General features: G+C 57.5%; 1 protein-coding gene across 1 annotated transcript in view; it reads right to left on the bottom strand.

Moving 5' to 3' along the window:
* Positions 1–9,419: 9,419 nt before the first annotated feature.
* The window catches only part of ZNF469 (zinc finger protein 469), a 50,637-nt gene continuing 43,418 nt past the window's right edge, over positions 9,420–16,638 (bottom strand). Inside the window, 1 exon segment of the mRNA XM_025042786.1 lies at positions 9,420–16,637. Coding sequence (XP_024898554.1) covers positions 10,309–16,637 — 6,329 coding nt within the window. The 3' untranslated portion in view covers positions 9,420–10,308.

Raw genomic sequence — 16,638 nt, 5'->3', positions numbered from 1 at the left:
ACAGAGCTGGCCTCGCCCCGCCCTCACCGCTGCGGCCCGCCCCCAGCACTGCGGCCACGCCCCCGAACTAATACTAGTTTGTCGCCCTACCCCGCCTCCGGCTCCGTGGCCCAGCCCCGTCTGGCCCCGCCCTCACTGAGACGGCCTCATGTAGAGGCCACGCCTACGGCCTTGGGCAAACCTCTACCCTCATCGACTCTTCCTGGGCCCTACAGCTTTGTACCCAGGCCCGGCTCGAACTCAGCGACTTACGCTGTCTCGCCGCTCCGCGGCACGGTATCCGGCCGTGCTCCAGGTCATTCTGAACCTGACCTTCGATGCTAGCTCCGCACCCAAGCCTGACCGGACCTGGTTCAGCCCCTATACGCAGAGGCCCCGCCCCGTCCCCGCCCCGGCTCCTCCCTTGCCTCGCCCCGAGCTTTCCATGGCACCGCCCCCAGCCCTGAAACTTCGTCCCTAGGTCCTCTGTTTGGCTCAGAACACCTGGCCTCTGCTCCCTCCTCCACCTGCGGGATGCGGCAGTGATCCGTCAGGAAGCCCAATGCCTTGACTCCCCACATGTCTTAGGCCAGATTTGGAGTGTGGAGTTGGCTCTGGCCGACTCTGGCTTTCATCCGAGACTTCCATGGAAGCAGCATCTCCCCGGGTCCAACACCCTGTTGGCCGTGACCCCCAAATGGAGAGTGGGGACCTTGGGTCCTCCTCCCTTAGGCTCAGATCTGGCCGGAAATCTGAGAGGGTACAGAAGCCAGGGGTATGTCCCTGCTCTCCTTCCCCAAGCAGCCCACGGGTGTTGCCCCTCAGAGCCTCTTCTCCGCCGGGCACCCCTACTGGAGGCCCAGGAAGCAGGCTCCTCAGTAGGCTTAAGGAACCCCTTTGACCCTTCTGCCTGGGTAATCCGAAGGCAGGGAGGGTCCCAGGATCTGTTCTGTTCGTTCCAACCCTGGTAATGGAGATGACCTTTCGGATATGTTCATGGGATACCAGAGGCTCCCTATCTCCAGTGAGGCTCAAGTTTACACAGAATTAGTTGTCGCTGGGAGCACAATTGTATTCTTTTAATATTCTTGGTCTGCATTTGGTGCCCGACCCTCTCCTCTATGTTCTTAAGAAATAGGGAGTTAGCTGGGCCCCATGCTACCAGGAAGAACTTTGCAAAGAACCGCACTCACCTGATGGCAGATAATCATCACCATTGTCACATGTAAGGCTAGCTGAGTGTTGAGCCCTTTGCCCATGAGACCTCCACCCACCATTCTGACTCCTATTACCTTTGTCCCCACCCAACAGATGAAGAGAAGGGTAACCCCCAGAGGCTGAGAACTCTCCCCTGCCCTGACTGCTCTCAGGGGGGTGTCTCTGGGCAGGAGAGTGGCAGGCAGGGCAGGAGGCTGTGGTCCACCCCAGGACCACCCACCGACGCTGGACACAGAGGAACATTAAGCCTGGGAGGCCAAGATACCTGCCCAGGGTCACATGGCTCCCTATCCAGGGCCAGTGGGTACAACCTTCCTATAGCTGCCTGGTATTATTACCCCTCGCTGAACAGCATGGGGCCCATGGCTGGCTGTTTCACTCATCCAGGGCTCCCATGATATTTGTTGACATCTGTGCTTTCCATTGGGCCTTAATGCCTTCCCAAAGATGGGGAATTGAGAGTCAGGGGGATTCCTGGAGGAGGTGGCCATGGGCTGGTACCTGCACTATGTTTGAGGCTCTATGCACAAACATCCAGGTTGTTGCTGCTAGAATGGCTGGAAATCTGTGTTAAGGAGGATCCAAGGGGTCGGCAGGAGAAAGAGCCATAATCGATTAGTAATGTCTGCCTAGGGTGCAGGATTAGAAGATTGGAATTAACTTTGGCCACTTCTTTGCTCATATTCAGATGAAAAAACGGAGGCCCTGCGAGGATCCAAATCAGCCAGCAGCTTAGGGGCAGAGGCACGTCAGAAACAGAACCTGCTGACAAGGACCAGCTATATCATTTTTAGGGCCCAGTGCAAAATAAATATGAAACAAGAATTTCAGGGCAGTGATGGCAGAGTGTTAAACCAAGTGCGGGGACTTCCCAAGTGCAGGTCTCATGCATCTGCGTGGGTCACAGGCCCATGAAGTGACATGACAGCCCTGACCCAGGTAAGAGCTCTTTCTGGAGTATTTTCCTTCTATACTTTGCTTCTCAATCTTCCCTTCAGGGGATATTATTACCCCCATCATACAGAGGAGGAAACTGTATTGCTGGTGATCAGTGGTGATGCCATGGGACCTTGAACACACTGCTACGCCCTCAGGGGAGATCTGTTGATAACAGAAATAAACTGAGGAAAAGGAGCAAGAAATGAAAGGAAGGTCTGGGTGAGCCCAGAGCAGGAGCAACTGCCTCTGCCTGCGGAATTCAGGAAAGGCTGCCTGGAGGAGGTGACTTCTGAGTGGGACTTTGTAGGAGTCCCTGATCAGGTGGGAGAGGAAGAGCAGGGTGTAGGGTTGCTGAGAGTATCCCACTGGCCACCTCCATCTCCCATGGGCCGCCTGTTGTAAACTCTAATTTCTGCCTGCCCCTGCATGACTGCAGAGTGCCAGGATTCACATCCAAGTCAGTGGAAAAAACATAACTGCATTCAGTCCACATAAGGGGCTGTCGGCACCCACTGTGGAACTGGGAGGGACTTTGCATGGAGCTGGGCTGCTCTGATCAAGGCCTGGTTGTGCCCTGCTTGCTGAATTCCAAGGCCAATAGCAGGCTTCCTGGAGGCCTCCTAGGAGGTGCCAAGGGTGTCTAGGTCCAGGAAGATCTCCTGGGCATGGGTCTATCCTGGGCACTTACTCTAGGAGTGATGTCATCTTTGCATCATCAGCATTTTCTAAGCCCTTCCTTTGGGCTGGTTCATATTCTCTCATGATGTCCTTGTACTACTCTCTGGTGGTTATGACCATCGGGGTCATTCAGACAGAAAGTGGCAGAGCTGGGTCTGGGAGACAGTATTCGAGGCTGTTGTGGAAGCTATGAAGACAATAAGCCTCAGAGTGGTCCTCCAGCAGCAGAGCTTCCTGTAACCCCAGGCAGGCTAACTCCAGAGCTCGCGTTCTTAATCCTTGCCTGGGAGCTGTGAGAACTGGGTTGGAATCCTGGTTCTACCATTTTAGTGGGCTTGATCAGGGCTCCTCTAGCCTTGATGTCACTGTAGTTCTGGGATTACATCTCATCTACCTCTGCCCTCTGACTTGTGGGCTGGCAGTCTGTGGGCATGCTCCATGCTGCCCTGCCTCAGGAGGGTGGCCCGGGGCTGGGCAGTTTGCTTTGGGTAGGGGAGGGGGCTAATTGTGGCACCTCCCATGTGCCAGGCCCTGCACTGGTTATTGGGCTATGACTAAGGGAGCCACAGAATGTTCTAGAAACTTAAGCTGGACATTGAAGGATGAAGAGGATGCTCAAGAAAGAAGTGATGAGAGAAAGACATTCTCAGCTAAGGGAAGAGCAGGAGCAAAGGCAGGGAGGGCTGAGTGTGGGGTTTCAAATGCCTGGGGCTGGAGCAGACTGTGGGGCCAGGCCAGATGAAGGGCCTCAGGATACCAGGACACACCAAGGGCCCTCTTTCTGTTTTACCGTACCCCAGTGTCCGTGACTTCACCTCTTTATGGGTCTCAAATGCTCCCTGAGACATTGCCACTACCCCTATCCTGTTTCAAGCCTCCCTTACCTACCACCCTGACCACTGCTGCCCTCACCCTGCTGGCCCTGCAAAGCCATTACTGCCCCTGCTGCAGTCGGAAGCCATCACGAGCCATCGTGGTAACCTCTGCCTCTGCTTGCCCTGCTCTTATACTCTTTTCTGAACTTCCTTATACATGGGTCTAGGTGTCCTGCAGCCTGGGCCTTTCTGAAAGCTCTTCCTGCTGTGGTGCATACCCTTCTCTCCCACTGCCTGGCCCACTCATCTTTCCTTGGGGAAGCCCATGAATGCTCCCAGAGAAGACTAGGCCTCTCCTCTCTGCTCTGGCTTGTGGGCACCGGGGACCTCTTCCATAGCGCTCAGTGCTCTGCCATCTTACACTAGCAGCCGTGAGGATAATGTCATGGGGGCTTCCTCAGTGCCAGGCTCCATGCTGAGCACTTATATAGGTCAAATACACTGTCTGCTCACAGCGGTGCTCTGAGGACTGTTAGAATTCCCATTTGCCAGACAAGTAAACTGAGGCTCATAGACATGAAGTCACTTACCGAAGGCTACACAGCAACTAAGTGGCAGAGCCAGATTCTTTCTAGGAAATCCACACCCTCTGCTCCAGAATGGACTCTGGTTGCTGCTTTGGAAGGAAGGGGGTCCAGTCTGTCCTCTTGCCCCTGCCTGGGCCAGGCCTTGCTTTCCCAGCCGCCAGTGAGCCCAAGGCCCTGGAGCCACTGGGCAGCTGCATCAGGGGCCCATCCTGACATTCGTCAACACCGGCTTTGTGAAGGGTTTAATTAACTTCCTGTTTCAAGGGGGGGATAATGAGTTTTAGCACCATGTGACTCTATAAGGAGGTCAAACAGCAGCAAGGATGTCAAAATAAATTAAGTTAGGAATTAGGAGGCTGTCTGTGGGGGCGGCAGGGGAGGAGCTGGCTCAGGGACAACTAGATGCTGCCTGGGCCACCCCGGGCTGGTAGGAGCAGGTGGGTGGGCTGCTGACTTCGCTGCTCCCATCGTGGATGGGTGGCTCTGGCCTTGGAGACTGGGCTCAAGCAGTTCTTTCCACAGCTGGGGACTCCGTCTGAAGGACAGCAGAGAGAGTGGGCCTGAGACCACATGGGACCAACCCCTTCTTCTGGAATGGCAAGAGCAGCCTGGGCACAGGAGCCCTGTTCTCTGTAAAGCCAGCATCTCTAAAAAGCTGCACCCTCTGATATCCTGGGACACAAAGGTTGTTGCCTGGAACCTGTCCTAGGTCTTTTGGTGTTAGCTAGAGTTATGCTTCTGTGCAGCTGCCCAAATGTGGCCCATTGACCCCGTGGGGCAAGGCGGTACCGGCAGCAAGTATTATCTGGAAGGAAGTATTATCTGGACATTTCCCAACTCTGAGAGCTGGGGTCACGTGGTTACATCACCAGATAGGAAATGCACACTTCCTCACAGGAAGACTTCCTTTCTTTCATTCTCCTTCTTTCCCCCCTCCCCCTCCTCCCTCCTGCCTTATTCCCCTTTCCTTTGCTCCCACCCCCCTGCCCTGCTCCCTTTCCTCCTCCCTTATCCCCTTCTTCCTGCTTCCCGCCCTCAAACATGTATTGAGCTCTCACTCTAGGCACTAAAGGCACAATCGTGAATATATACAACACATCTCCCAGCGTCAAGCCACAGGAGAACAACAGTCACAGTTAAGGAGTGGGCCCTGGGGCACATCAGAAAGTCAAATGTGCTATAAATAAAGCAGCGGGGGCCCACCAGGTCACTGAGGGTGCACCTGCCACCTTAAACAGGTGGTTAGAGAGACCACAGAGAGGAGGAGCTATTTGAGTACAGACCCGAAGAAGGAACCAAGTGCATGCTGGTGGGAAAGGGTCTGGGCAGAGTAGTGAGATCCACCAGTAGTGAGCCACAGCACTTAGGCCTCAGATAGAGCCTCTGAATGTCTCGGCTGGAAGGGTTTTTGGTGATTGTTGTACCCATTTAATGAGCAAGAAAACTGAGGTGCCCTGAGGATAATGATGAACCTGAGGTCTCCTGGCTTCCAGCTCAGAGGCCATCCTCAGTGCCTGTGCTGACGGAACACACCCACCTTCCCTCCTAGGCCCCAGACACAGTCCTAGGGGTATCTCTCAACAGTGCAGGCCAAGGTGCAGTCTGTTCAAGCCCAGCTAAACTTTTGGCCTCGGGAGGCTGTCTCCTGCCTCCTCTCTCTGCCTGGGGGCTCCCAGGAGGAAGTCTGTGGCCTTGAGCTACAGCCCACAAGGCCACACCAGCTGGTCAGTGAGGTAGACAGTACCCTGTGGGAAAGTGTCCCTGGCCTTGGGTGCCCAGGCCTAGAGTGGGCAGGAAGGAGAGACAGCCCCAAGGGGCTCAGATTGGCTACTCTGGGGACACCATCCCCACAGCAGCAGGAACTTGGGCACCTGAGGACAAGCTTCTGGGGAAATGTGCTGCCCACCCACTGGACAGGCAGAGAGACAGGAGGCATGTTGGTTCAAAGCTGGATTGTCAGAGTCCACATGTGGCACATTCACACGTGACATGGGCAGAGCCCATGGGCCTCCAAGTCCTGTCCCTTCACGGAGGATGCTTCAAGGAATCCTGACACTGGCCACCTCAGAGTGCCAAGGATTTGCCCCTTCCCTGGGAGCTGTCTGCTCCTCTGAGGCCAGCTCTGTGGGATCCTTTCTGTTGGATTCTTCTCACTGTGAGTGTGGCTGTCTACACACTTTCTTGGTCTCTAAGGCATTTGTGGCCCCAGAATCCAAGGAAACCTCACTTTAGATAACATTCTCCAATGGGTTCTCTAGGTGGTTGTGGCCAGCAAAGCTCCCCCTTTATGGGGCCTAGGGGAATTCCGCCCCATCGCCAGCTGCTGTCCCTCTGGCTGCCCTGACCACCCAAATCCAGGCCTCCACCCCCTTCCTCTCTCTCCCAGCCTGTTGCCAACTCCTGTACTTCCTCACCTGGTCCCAGGCACTGTCTTCTCTCCCACCCATTTCTGGGCTGGTGGGCCTGAGGGGTCACTGGGGTCAGGCTTTGGGACTTATTAGAGGATGCAGTTGAACAATACAGACATTTATGTGACCTTCTGCTAACACGTCTCCCTCTGCCCACTCCCGTCTGCTTCGGGGCAGCCCCTGGAAAGACCTGCTGCCTTCCTAGGTGGTGAGCCAAGGCAGAAGCAGCCCTGCCTGAGGACATTTGGGGCACGTGGAGCGGGGTGGTGCTGTGCCTCATTTTCTCAGCTGCAGGATGGCTGGGCATTTTCTTAGATCCTTAGGGAGCAGTAGCTCCTGCAGGGCTCCTGTGCCCAGGCTGCTTTTGCCCGAACTCTCTTCCATTCTCATCCAGCCCACTCCCATGGTTCAAAAGGGCCCTTTAGGATGCCTGCATGGGGACCTCTCAAGGGCCAGGGCCCATAGTACTCACATCTCAGCGTTGTCTGGGAGGGTCAAGTGTTTGTGTGTGGGCCACATGCCATGTCAGCGTGTGTGAGGCCATGAAGGAGTGTACACACGTGTGCAGTAAGCACGAGTCTCTGAGCCTGCTGGTGAGGCTGGGTGCATGTTTATTGTGTTCGTGAGTGGGAGCAGCGGACAATGCAGAGGCCTAGAGTCCAGCTGTCCAACCCAGGTGCCCAGCCAAGCTGGGCGAATGCTGCCACCTGCTGGTCAGGCCAGTGTGTCCACCCTGGGGGCTATGGCCACAGGAGGGGGCTTCAGTCACAGGAGTCGCGCGGCTTGCTCATGCCAGTCCCTGAACAGACTGGAGCCACGGTGGGTCTCCAAATGCCATGAGCATCAGCACCCAAAGGGCATGTGACAGCACAGAGTGTCTGTCCGCCTGCCCCAGAGCATCTGATTGAAGTCTGGGGTAGAGCCTAGAATGTCCACCACGTTCCCAAGTGATGTGGATGCTGCTGGCCCTAGGCCCTGCCTGAGGTATGGTGGGCTGAATGGGGGGCACCCAAGAATGGGAGCACCCAGTGCTGTGGACCCTCTGTGTCCCATGGGTCTCCATCCCAAGTCCCCAGTCTTTCTCAAACACGGCTCAAACTCGTTCGCCTCCACCCCACTCCCTCTCACCTTTATGCTGCACTCACGGCTCTTCCCATCCCTTTCCATTCTTGATCTCCAGTCCTGTCTGTGGCCCTGCTATGGCGATCCCCAAAGAGACAAAAGCCCCCACTCACAACAGAATCTGTTTGGAATTCCATGAGGGAGGGGGATGCATCTGGTTCATTTCCCAGTGCAAAGTAGGTGTGTAAATGTGAGATGATGGGCCAGGCCCCCTCGCTGAGTCCCTCATGGCCGCCCACCTGGGGTTGGGGGTGGTGCACCGATCAATCGGAGGGGCTGAGACTGAGGGAGAGGAGCTGGGAAGGGCGTTCCTGGTGGCAAGAACTGCACAGGCAATGGCCTGGCAGGATGAAGGTGAGCGAGGTGGTAGAGGAGTGTGTGGGTGGGGCAGGGGCTCTGTGGACCTGGACAGGAGTGACGAGATCCCAGTTACAGTTTCACATGTGGGATCCCTCTCTGTGGAAAGGGCTCAGTGAGCCTCTCCTCCCCTTCCCAGCACGTGCTGCTGAGGGCCTGCTTTGAGCAGTCTCCCTCATACCTGGGCCCAGGTGGCCATCAGGGGTGGAACCAGATGGGTGCCTGACTCTAAGCCTCATTTGCCTTCCAGGTGCTTGTCCCTGGCACTGGAGTCTGTGAGGGGATCTTCAGGACATGGTGGGCCCCAGGGGTCTGAGCCTGCAATGGGGGAGGATTTCCTGGTTTCACCCCTCATGCTGCCTCTGATACCTTCCCGTGTCCCCTAAACCAAGCCACATTAATGATTTCCTGACACTTTATTTCTCCTGCTCTGCTCCCCAAGGGCCCCAGCCCAAAGCCATGAGGCTTCAGAAACAAAGAGAGGCTATGCTATGGCATTATCTACACTGTGGTAATAACCTTGGAGGGACTGGTGAGACCACTTTGCTTCTTAGGCCAGGTAGACTAGGTGATGGGATGGAAGTAGCAGCTGAAGCTGACACTTTATGAACCAGGTTCCGGGTCTGGGAGGGCAGGCAAGGTAGGGCTGGTGGGAGGACAGGCACCACACAGCAGAGGCTCTCTGTGAAAATAGTGGGAATGTATTTGACAGGATGAGTATGCTGTGATTCGTACAGTATAGCCTCAGAGTTCCTCCACGTTTTATTTATCAGGACTAAAGAGGCATTCTGAGTGGCACACAACACCTTCTAGAAAGAAGATTTGGGCCTGATTTGGTCTCTTTCAGAATACCAAGATAAAAACTTTTGACATACACATTGCACCCAAGGCAAAAATGAAAAAAAAAAAAAAAAAAAAAAAGACACAATTTGGGTACATCATGAGAAGGCAGGGTTCTTTGGAAAAGACAATGATAAAAAAAGGAAACAAACCACAAACTTCAGACACCCAAGAACAGAAGGAAGCCTCTCCCACCCTCCTACCCCCTTCAAAGACACAATTCTGAAAAAAGGACGTGTACCGACCCCTGGGTCACGTCAGTGCATGAGATGCCAGCAGCACCATACCCGGCCCTGAGTGTCCTAGCCGGCTGCTCTGACTGCAACCCTGGGGCTGGAGCTTGCTGGCACGGGGGAGCCAGTGAAAGACTTCTCAGGGCAGCTGGTGCCTGTGGGCCTTCTATACAGCCCCCATTGCGCCTCCCCGCCCTGTCTCCCCACCCAATCCCCTAAGTAAAACAAATTGAGGAAGCCTGTATTCACATTACAACATGAAAATAGCACCAGAAACTTCAGAGCTAAATTGCTGATATTTGCAGCGAGAGCTCCGTGTAGGAGGAAGGCTCTAGAAATCAATTGCAGAGGCTGGGTTGGGGCCGGGGGAAGAGGGGTGGGATGGGGAGGGAGGACCAACCAGTGGACCGGTAGAAGCTAGCCAGTGAGCAGCTTTCTCCCTGTCTGGATATGAACCTGGTCCTCAGGGGTCAAGGTGCATTGGAGACCAATGCTTCTGCTGGTGGTACAGACAGTGGCCGTCAAGATCGTGTTGTCAGAGAAGGCCTGTTGTGCTCTGGGGGGGGTCAGGCAGCTCACAAACCACTCTTCTAGGCGGAGAGCCCTGCCACTCCCCACCCCCCATCCCATTTGATTTGTAAAGCCACTTTGGAATTCCAGCTACAGCAGCAACAAGACTAAGAGGGGTCTGCCGCCTTCTGACCATGGCTGCCTCATTGCACTTCCCTGATAGCTGACATAGGGAGGGGGATCCTCTGCAAACCGTCAAAGGAGGGGCTTCTGTGGTGTATTGTGCCTACACAACCGGAGCACACAGTATGTGGGGTGTGAGCTGCTCTTCCTTCAAGTTCTTGGTACTGAGAAAACAGCTGTGTGGTCTCAAAGAGACTGCAGCTGGCCTGCCCTTCACCCTCGCCTTCTAGCTGTCCATCCACCCCAGGCTCTGCTCAAAGCATTAGTCTCAACTCTAACACCGAAGTCTGAGCATCTGTATGGTAAGTCAGATGGATTAAGATGTGGCCTCCAAGCGAACTCTCTCAGAAGACTGAAGCTCACCAGTGTAGACAGGAGTCCCTCATTTGCTGGGCTTGTCCCCCAGCCCTTCTCCCATGCACTTGCTCACTCCTATAAATTATTCAGAAGGGTCCTTTTTCAAAGGGATCTTGAAGCTGGTTAGTCTCTGTCCGAAGAGCTGGCTGAGGAGGTCGCTCTGGGACTCAGCTGTCCAGCAGGCACGGGGGTTGGCAGGTTCAGCACCATGGATAGCTCTGCCCCTCTTAGGGGGCCTGTGCAGGGGTCTCGCCTCAGGGAAGGCCTTGCCCAGCCCGTCTTTGTTGCGTCTGAAGTCTCGGTATGAGTGGCCAGGCTCCCCCTTTTGCTGCTCAGAGGGCTGGGGCAGCGTTGCGCTGTTCTGGCTACTGGATCTGGTCTTGGAGGGGAGCACACGGCTGGGAGTAGCCTGCTTTCGGGGAGCCCGGGGTGGTTTGTCAGGGACTGAAGCTCTCCCCAAGCTCCCCACATTTTCGTTCTTGGTTGGTCCGAGGGCCCGGCCCTTTCTCTTCTTCTCTTTGCCCTCCCCATCCTCCCTGGGGCCCGGGCTCCCCTGGGGCCTCTGGTTACCAGCTTCCCTTGGTGCCTTAGAGTAGCTCTTGGCTGGAGCTCGAGTCAGGGGCTTGTCTGGGGTGGGGTTCTGGCCTAGGCAGTTGGGCTTGGCTGGGGTGGTAGCTGTCTCGCTTTGGAGCTGCCCGCTGGCTGGCTGGGGCTGGCTGCCACCTGCTGTCTTGGTGCTGTGCTGTTGGCCTCCATGGCCTCCACTGTTGGGGCCCGGCTTGGTTTTGAGGGCAGTGGGCTTCTGCTTGTCCTCAGTGCCATGGGTTGGTTCTCCAGGTGTTGGGCTGACCGTGGCCTTCTTTGATGGCACTGAGAACTTGGGTGCTTTGTTGGGGGTGGACAAAGCTGACTTGTCCTTCGATGAATTCCGGCAGCCCCCATGCTTGGCAGTACTGCCTTTGTGGGAAGAGCCCCCTGTGTTCCCCTCAGGCACCACGTGGCATGTAGACACCTGCTTCTTCTGGAGCAGGGAGGGTGCTTCTGGGCAATAGGCAGGGGCACATTTGCCAGGGGTACCTGGGGTCCTGCATTTCCCTGAGAACAGGCCAACAGGCCTCTGTTCCTCTATAGTTCGGCCTCTGGCCCCTGGCCAGGGCAGAGGCCCCTCCACTGGGAAAGCCTGCTGTAGAAGAGGCCTTGGGCTGCCTGGGGAAGCCTCGTTTGTGTGGCTTTCCTGGGCTTGGTCTGGCTTGTGGCCATTTTTACCACCAGCTGAGGCCGCTGGGAAAGGAGACAGAGATGGGAGCAAGAGCTCCTGGGGGTCAGAGGGCAGATTGCTCCCCCTGACCACGTTGCTCACAGGGTCCATGGGTCTCTCTGGGGTCCTGGGCTGACCCTTGATGCCACCTGGAGCCGCCTCCAGGCAGGGCTGGAGCAGGGCTGGGGTGGTCACCTCACTGAGGGTGGGGCTGCTGTCCAGGGGTAGAGACTGGTCCACAACTGGCCCGGGGGCGCTGCTGGACGTGGCCACCCTTCGCCGTTTGCTGGGCAGTGTGCCCTCTCGAGCTGGGGCCTTCTGCCCAGGGGCTCCTGGCCTCCGTACCCCACGGAATGTGAAGGGCTGCTGCCCCCTCCTCAGGTGTTTGTCCATGTGTCGGTCGAACTGCTCCTTCTTGGTGAATGTGTAGTTGCAGGAGCTGCAGACAAAGGATCTCTTGCTGATGTGTGTGACATTGGCACAGAGCTCACAGGTGTACAGCAGGGTATGCTGCATCTCCTGCTCTTCCCTCACTCCATGCTCCCTGGCCAGGTGCATGCGGAGCTCACGAGGCTCAGGGTAGACCAGTGGACACTGGGGACACAGGAAGACGCGCTGCGGGCTGTGTACCGCCAGGTGGCGCTGCAGCTTAAAGGGCTTGGGGAACCGCTTCCCGCAGTGGTGGCAGTCGCGGGAGGGGTCCTTGCAGTCCTGGTGCACTGGGATGCTGTGGAGGAGAAGCTCGCGATTGGAGCAGGGGTCAGGGGACGGGTTGGGGCACGTCTTGGTGGAGCTGGGGAGAGTAGCAGAACTGCTGGGAGGAGTGGGGTTTTTGCAGGCTGACGGGCTGCCATTGGCCAAGGTGCTGTCTGTCATCGAGGCGCCATCCTGGTTTGAGTTGTTGGCGCGAGCCTTGGGTTTTGCCCTTTCCCTCTCTGCAGGGCCCTCATTTGCCTGGCCAACTGAGCACTTGCCCTTGTGGGGTTTGGACACCTGCCCCATGATGCTGCTCAGAAAGTGTGTGACAGTGCTGTCCCCCTCCCAGCATCTAGGAGGGTCCCCCAGGGACCTCCGTGACGGTCCCTTGCGGGCGAACCGAAGGGCGTGCTCCCGCAAGTGCTCATTGTACATCCAGATGTCGGCCACCTCCCTCAGGCACATGCCACAGGCCCACAGCCCTGCCCGGCCCTGTACATGCTTCTCTTGCAGGTGGTCCCGCAGCAGCTCACGAGAGCCAAACCTGCGCTCCACACACATGTAGCAAGTGGGGGGAGGCGAGGGGCTGTGGGCCAGCTTGTGGAGGTCCAGCTCACCGAGGCTGTGGAAGCGCTGGAAGCACACCCTGCACTTGTAGGGTGCCCTCCCGGCCTTGGCTTGCCTGTGCCTGCCTGGGGTCCTTCTGGCCCCGGCTGCCTCCTCTGTCCTTTCGCTTCGTGGTCCCTGGGAGTTTGTTGTGGCCTTGAAGTCTAAGAAGCTCATGCTGGGGAGACCCACAGGGTCCTCACAGGGTCCCAGGAAGCACAGATCTTGCATTTCAAGTTTGGCGCCGAAGCTCTCGAGATCCATGGCGTTCCCTGGGAGTCCGCAGTCATAGTGTTCTCGTTCCAGGTTGGGAGGCTCGGGGCTCATGTCTCCGAAAGAAGAGGTGGTCTCATCAGTGGGAGCCTGCAGCTCCAGGCCTCGCCAAGCTTCTGGGACCATGTGCAGCTCAGGGATGTTCTCTGATGGGTGATCCTCGGCGCTGCAGGAGGGCCCCTGCTTGGCATAGTCTGCATCCAGGTCAGGCTCCAGGGCCCACGGTCTGGGCCCAGGGGCCCAGGGGTCAATGCCAGGCATCTTGCTGCTGAGGAAGCCCTCCAGGAGGAAGGATTCGGGCAGGCTCACGGCCTCGTCACTCCACGGGTCCTCGTGGGACAAGCAGAGGGAGCCCGAGTCACTGAGGTCTGTGGGCAGGCGGGCAGAGGACAGAGCAGCGCTGCCCTGGAACTCGCCACTGGGCTCCAGCGGTGGCGGGGGCTTTGGCTTTTTACAGCGCTTCCCGTAGACTCGGGGGTTCTTCTTCCGAGTTAAGCGGTTGCCCAGAGGGAAGAGCTGGGAAAAGGAGGCTTCATCATCAAACAAGCTATGAGGGTCCCTGAGACCCGAGCTGGGGGCTTCAGGAGCCACACACTCATGTTCCTGGACCCTGTCTTCTGGGCTGTGCAGGGGGCTCTGGAGGCAAGTGCTGATGGTGCTGCCTGCTTCAGAACCACAATTCTCTGGAGGTCCTGGAGGTCCAGATGGGGGCTTGTGCCCCTCGCAGACACCTTGCCCTGACTCACTCTTGGCCACTCTGCTGTTCCTTGCAGGCTTACCCTTAGCTGCCTGTGATGGCCCTCTGTAGATGCCCGATGTCCTGGTGTCTCTGGATCCCTGGCACCCCCTTGCCGAAGCTGCCTTCTGCTCCCCTGGTCCTTCCCCGGGAGACACCCCCTTCATCCTCCCTGGACGGGCCACCCAATTCCCAGGTGACTTCTGTGTGGCCATCTTCTCCAGGTCTGTGGCCACAGGGAGAGGTGGCTGTATGACCTCGGTCTCCAGCTCTGCCTCTGGTGAGAGGCAGTGGCTCGGAGGGGCTGGGCAAATGGCAACCTCAGCTGATGGATTCCAGGGGCTCCTATCTGAAATCACATCAGGAGAGACTGGAGGACTACTATCCTCCCGGAACCTTCTCGTTCTTGGCTTTCTCGCTTTCTTATTTGATTTTCCCTCTGACTTGCTGGGGACGTCTGTGGGCTCTCTGCCCCACCTCCGGCCTCCTCCTCTCGCTGCCTGTTTGGGACGAGGCTCATTCCTCTCCAGGCGGTCCCGTTTCCTGGGCTCTGCAGGACTCATGTCCACCCCTTGCTTGACCAGGCCTGGGGGTTGTGGTTCCCGGCTGGGGGGACAACCTGGTGTTCCCAGAATGCCAAGCCCCCGCCTGAGCCCCTTGGATGTGTCAGGACCTGGGATGTCTTCAGGAGCCGTGGAGCCCTGGATGGGAGGCGAACCAGCAATGTGGCTGGGGCCACTCGGCCCGTGCTTCAGTTTCTCCTTTCCAGGTGCCCTGCGGCTTTTCTTTCCAGGGGTGCGGCACATCTGGGCTGCGGGCTCCCCAGGGTGGGGAGTGGGCAGCACCAGGGGAGTTGGCTGGGAGGTGGCCCCCCTGTGCAGCCTGTGCTTCCTGGCTCTGTGGCGGCTTAGGCCCGGCCTGGAGCGGAAGGTAGCCGAGCAAACCTCACAAGTCACGGGCTGCCCGCTGGGGTCTCGGTCCTTCCAGTGGCCATTCTCAGTGGACACGGGTCTCTTTCTAAAGCCACGAGGCTTCTGTCTGGGGTCCTGGGAACAGAGGGTGTCCTCCTGGGGCATCTGGTAGAGGACATTTCTGAGGCTCTGGGGGGAATCGGTTCTGGAGTTGCTGGCTGTGCTGTTCAGAGAGGTGGCTCTGCCTGGGTGGAGCTCTTCGTAAGAGCGAGTGACTGTTGGGCTCCTAGTACCAGCTTCGGAGGCCTTTGTAATGCCAGGGTGCTCAGCCCCAGGTATCTCCAGTTCTTCCTGGCCCTGGGAGCTGGCCCCCACCTGGCCTTCCCAGCAGGCATGGGGCTCTGGCCCTGTGGTCCCCTGGGTGGAAGGGTCGGCAGGCACAGTAGTGGTGCTCTGGCCTTCCCCTTTTCCTGGGGGTTCTGAGGAGGGGCCTTTGGGCATCCTGTCAGGGCCGGTGTGGGGTGGGGTTCCCCTGCAGCGTTGGTCTGGACACTCAGCCCTGGGGCCTCCGACTGCCGCCATGCCTGTGGTGGGAATGCTGGGTAGGGCAACAGCCTTGATGGTCACTCTTGGGGGAGGAGGGGCGTCACAGACAGAAGATCCCCTCAGCCTTTCTTTTCTGGAACTCTCTAGGGTTCTTGAAATGTGGCCTTTAAGGTGGTCCCCAACATGGGTGGGAGTGAAGACATTGACGAAACTGGGCTGGCCCAAGGGAGGGTCTTCCAGGGAGCTGTGTTCTCCCAGGAGAGGGCAGCAAGCCAGACTTTCCTTGAGGCCAAAGGGGCTTGTCCTTAAAGATGAGGGTGCCGCGGGGGGCCCCCCAGCCCCATCATCTGTGGGGGCTGGGGTACAGTCAGCCCTTTTTGGAGTTGTCCAGGCAGAGGAACAGGCTGGCAGGTGCTTTGGGCTGGTAGGGTCTCTGCAGGATAGAGAGGCTGGGACCAGCCCCCTCAGCTCACCTGAAGGCATCGTGGGAGGGTCTTCCTGGAGCAGGTGCTCAAGGCCGCAGGGAACAGGGGTAGCTACAGAAATGGGCAAGGGGGCACATCTGGCTAGGTTACTCATGGGGGGTTCTGGGCTCTCCCCACAGAGGAATAGGTGCTTCTTAAGGCCTGGGCTGGCTGCCTCTTCTGGAGTCCAGTCCTCAGGCTCATTTTGGGAGTGGGCTGCTGCCAAGGTCGGGACAAAAGACGCTGCATCAGAGGTAGGGCTTGGGATGGCCCGTGCCTCATTCTGAAGGCCCAAGGCTGCCCTGCTTCCCTGGAGCTGTCCCGTTAGTTGGTTTGCAGCCCCAGCTGGGCTGGCCTGTGTGGTTTCAGGATCAGCATTGACTGTGGCAAGGTCATTTGGCTCCTCTGGGGTCCCCCAGTAATCTGGCTGTAGTTGGCTGGCTTTGCCTTGGCCTTTGAGCTTCTCAGCCTGGCCGAGCAAGCCCAGATGTCCATCTGTCTCTGGTCCCAGCTGACATCTGGTCATTTCAGGGGCAGATGTCATCTGCACGCCCCTATCAGAGCTCTTAGCAGGACTGTGAGTGACGTTCTCACCTTCTATGCTCTCCCCTTCCCGATCTGAGGGACTGCTCTGTTGAAGGTTCTGGGTGTTGGCAGGCAGAGGCCCCTGTAACCCCTGTGTGTCATTTTCATTCTCAGCTGCTCTGGCCACCAGGAGCTGGAGTTGACATAGGGGGCTTGTGGCTGGGTCCTGGGGCTTCCTGCCAGGACTGGCATCAGGCACACAAGCAGGATGTGGGGAGGCCCCCGCTGGTGCAAACTCCTTACTATCCTCAGAGCCAAGGCCCCCCACCACAGGGTGGGGCCCTGCTCCTTCTGGTCTGCCTGTGATGCTTACAGAGTGTCCCTTGGTGGGGATGTG

The sequence above is a fragment of the Pteropus alecto genome, unplaced genomic scaffold, assembly GCF_000325575.1.
Source record: "Pteropus alecto unplaced genomic scaffold, ASM32557v1 scaffold7, whole genome shotgun sequence".
In the NCBI taxonomy this organism is placed as follows: domain Eukaryota; kingdom Metazoa; phylum Chordata; class Mammalia; order Chiroptera; family Pteropodidae; genus Pteropus; species Pteropus alecto.
The sequence above is the reverse complement of the archived record's forward strand: the minus strand, read 5'-3'. Positions and strand labels throughout refer to the sequence as shown.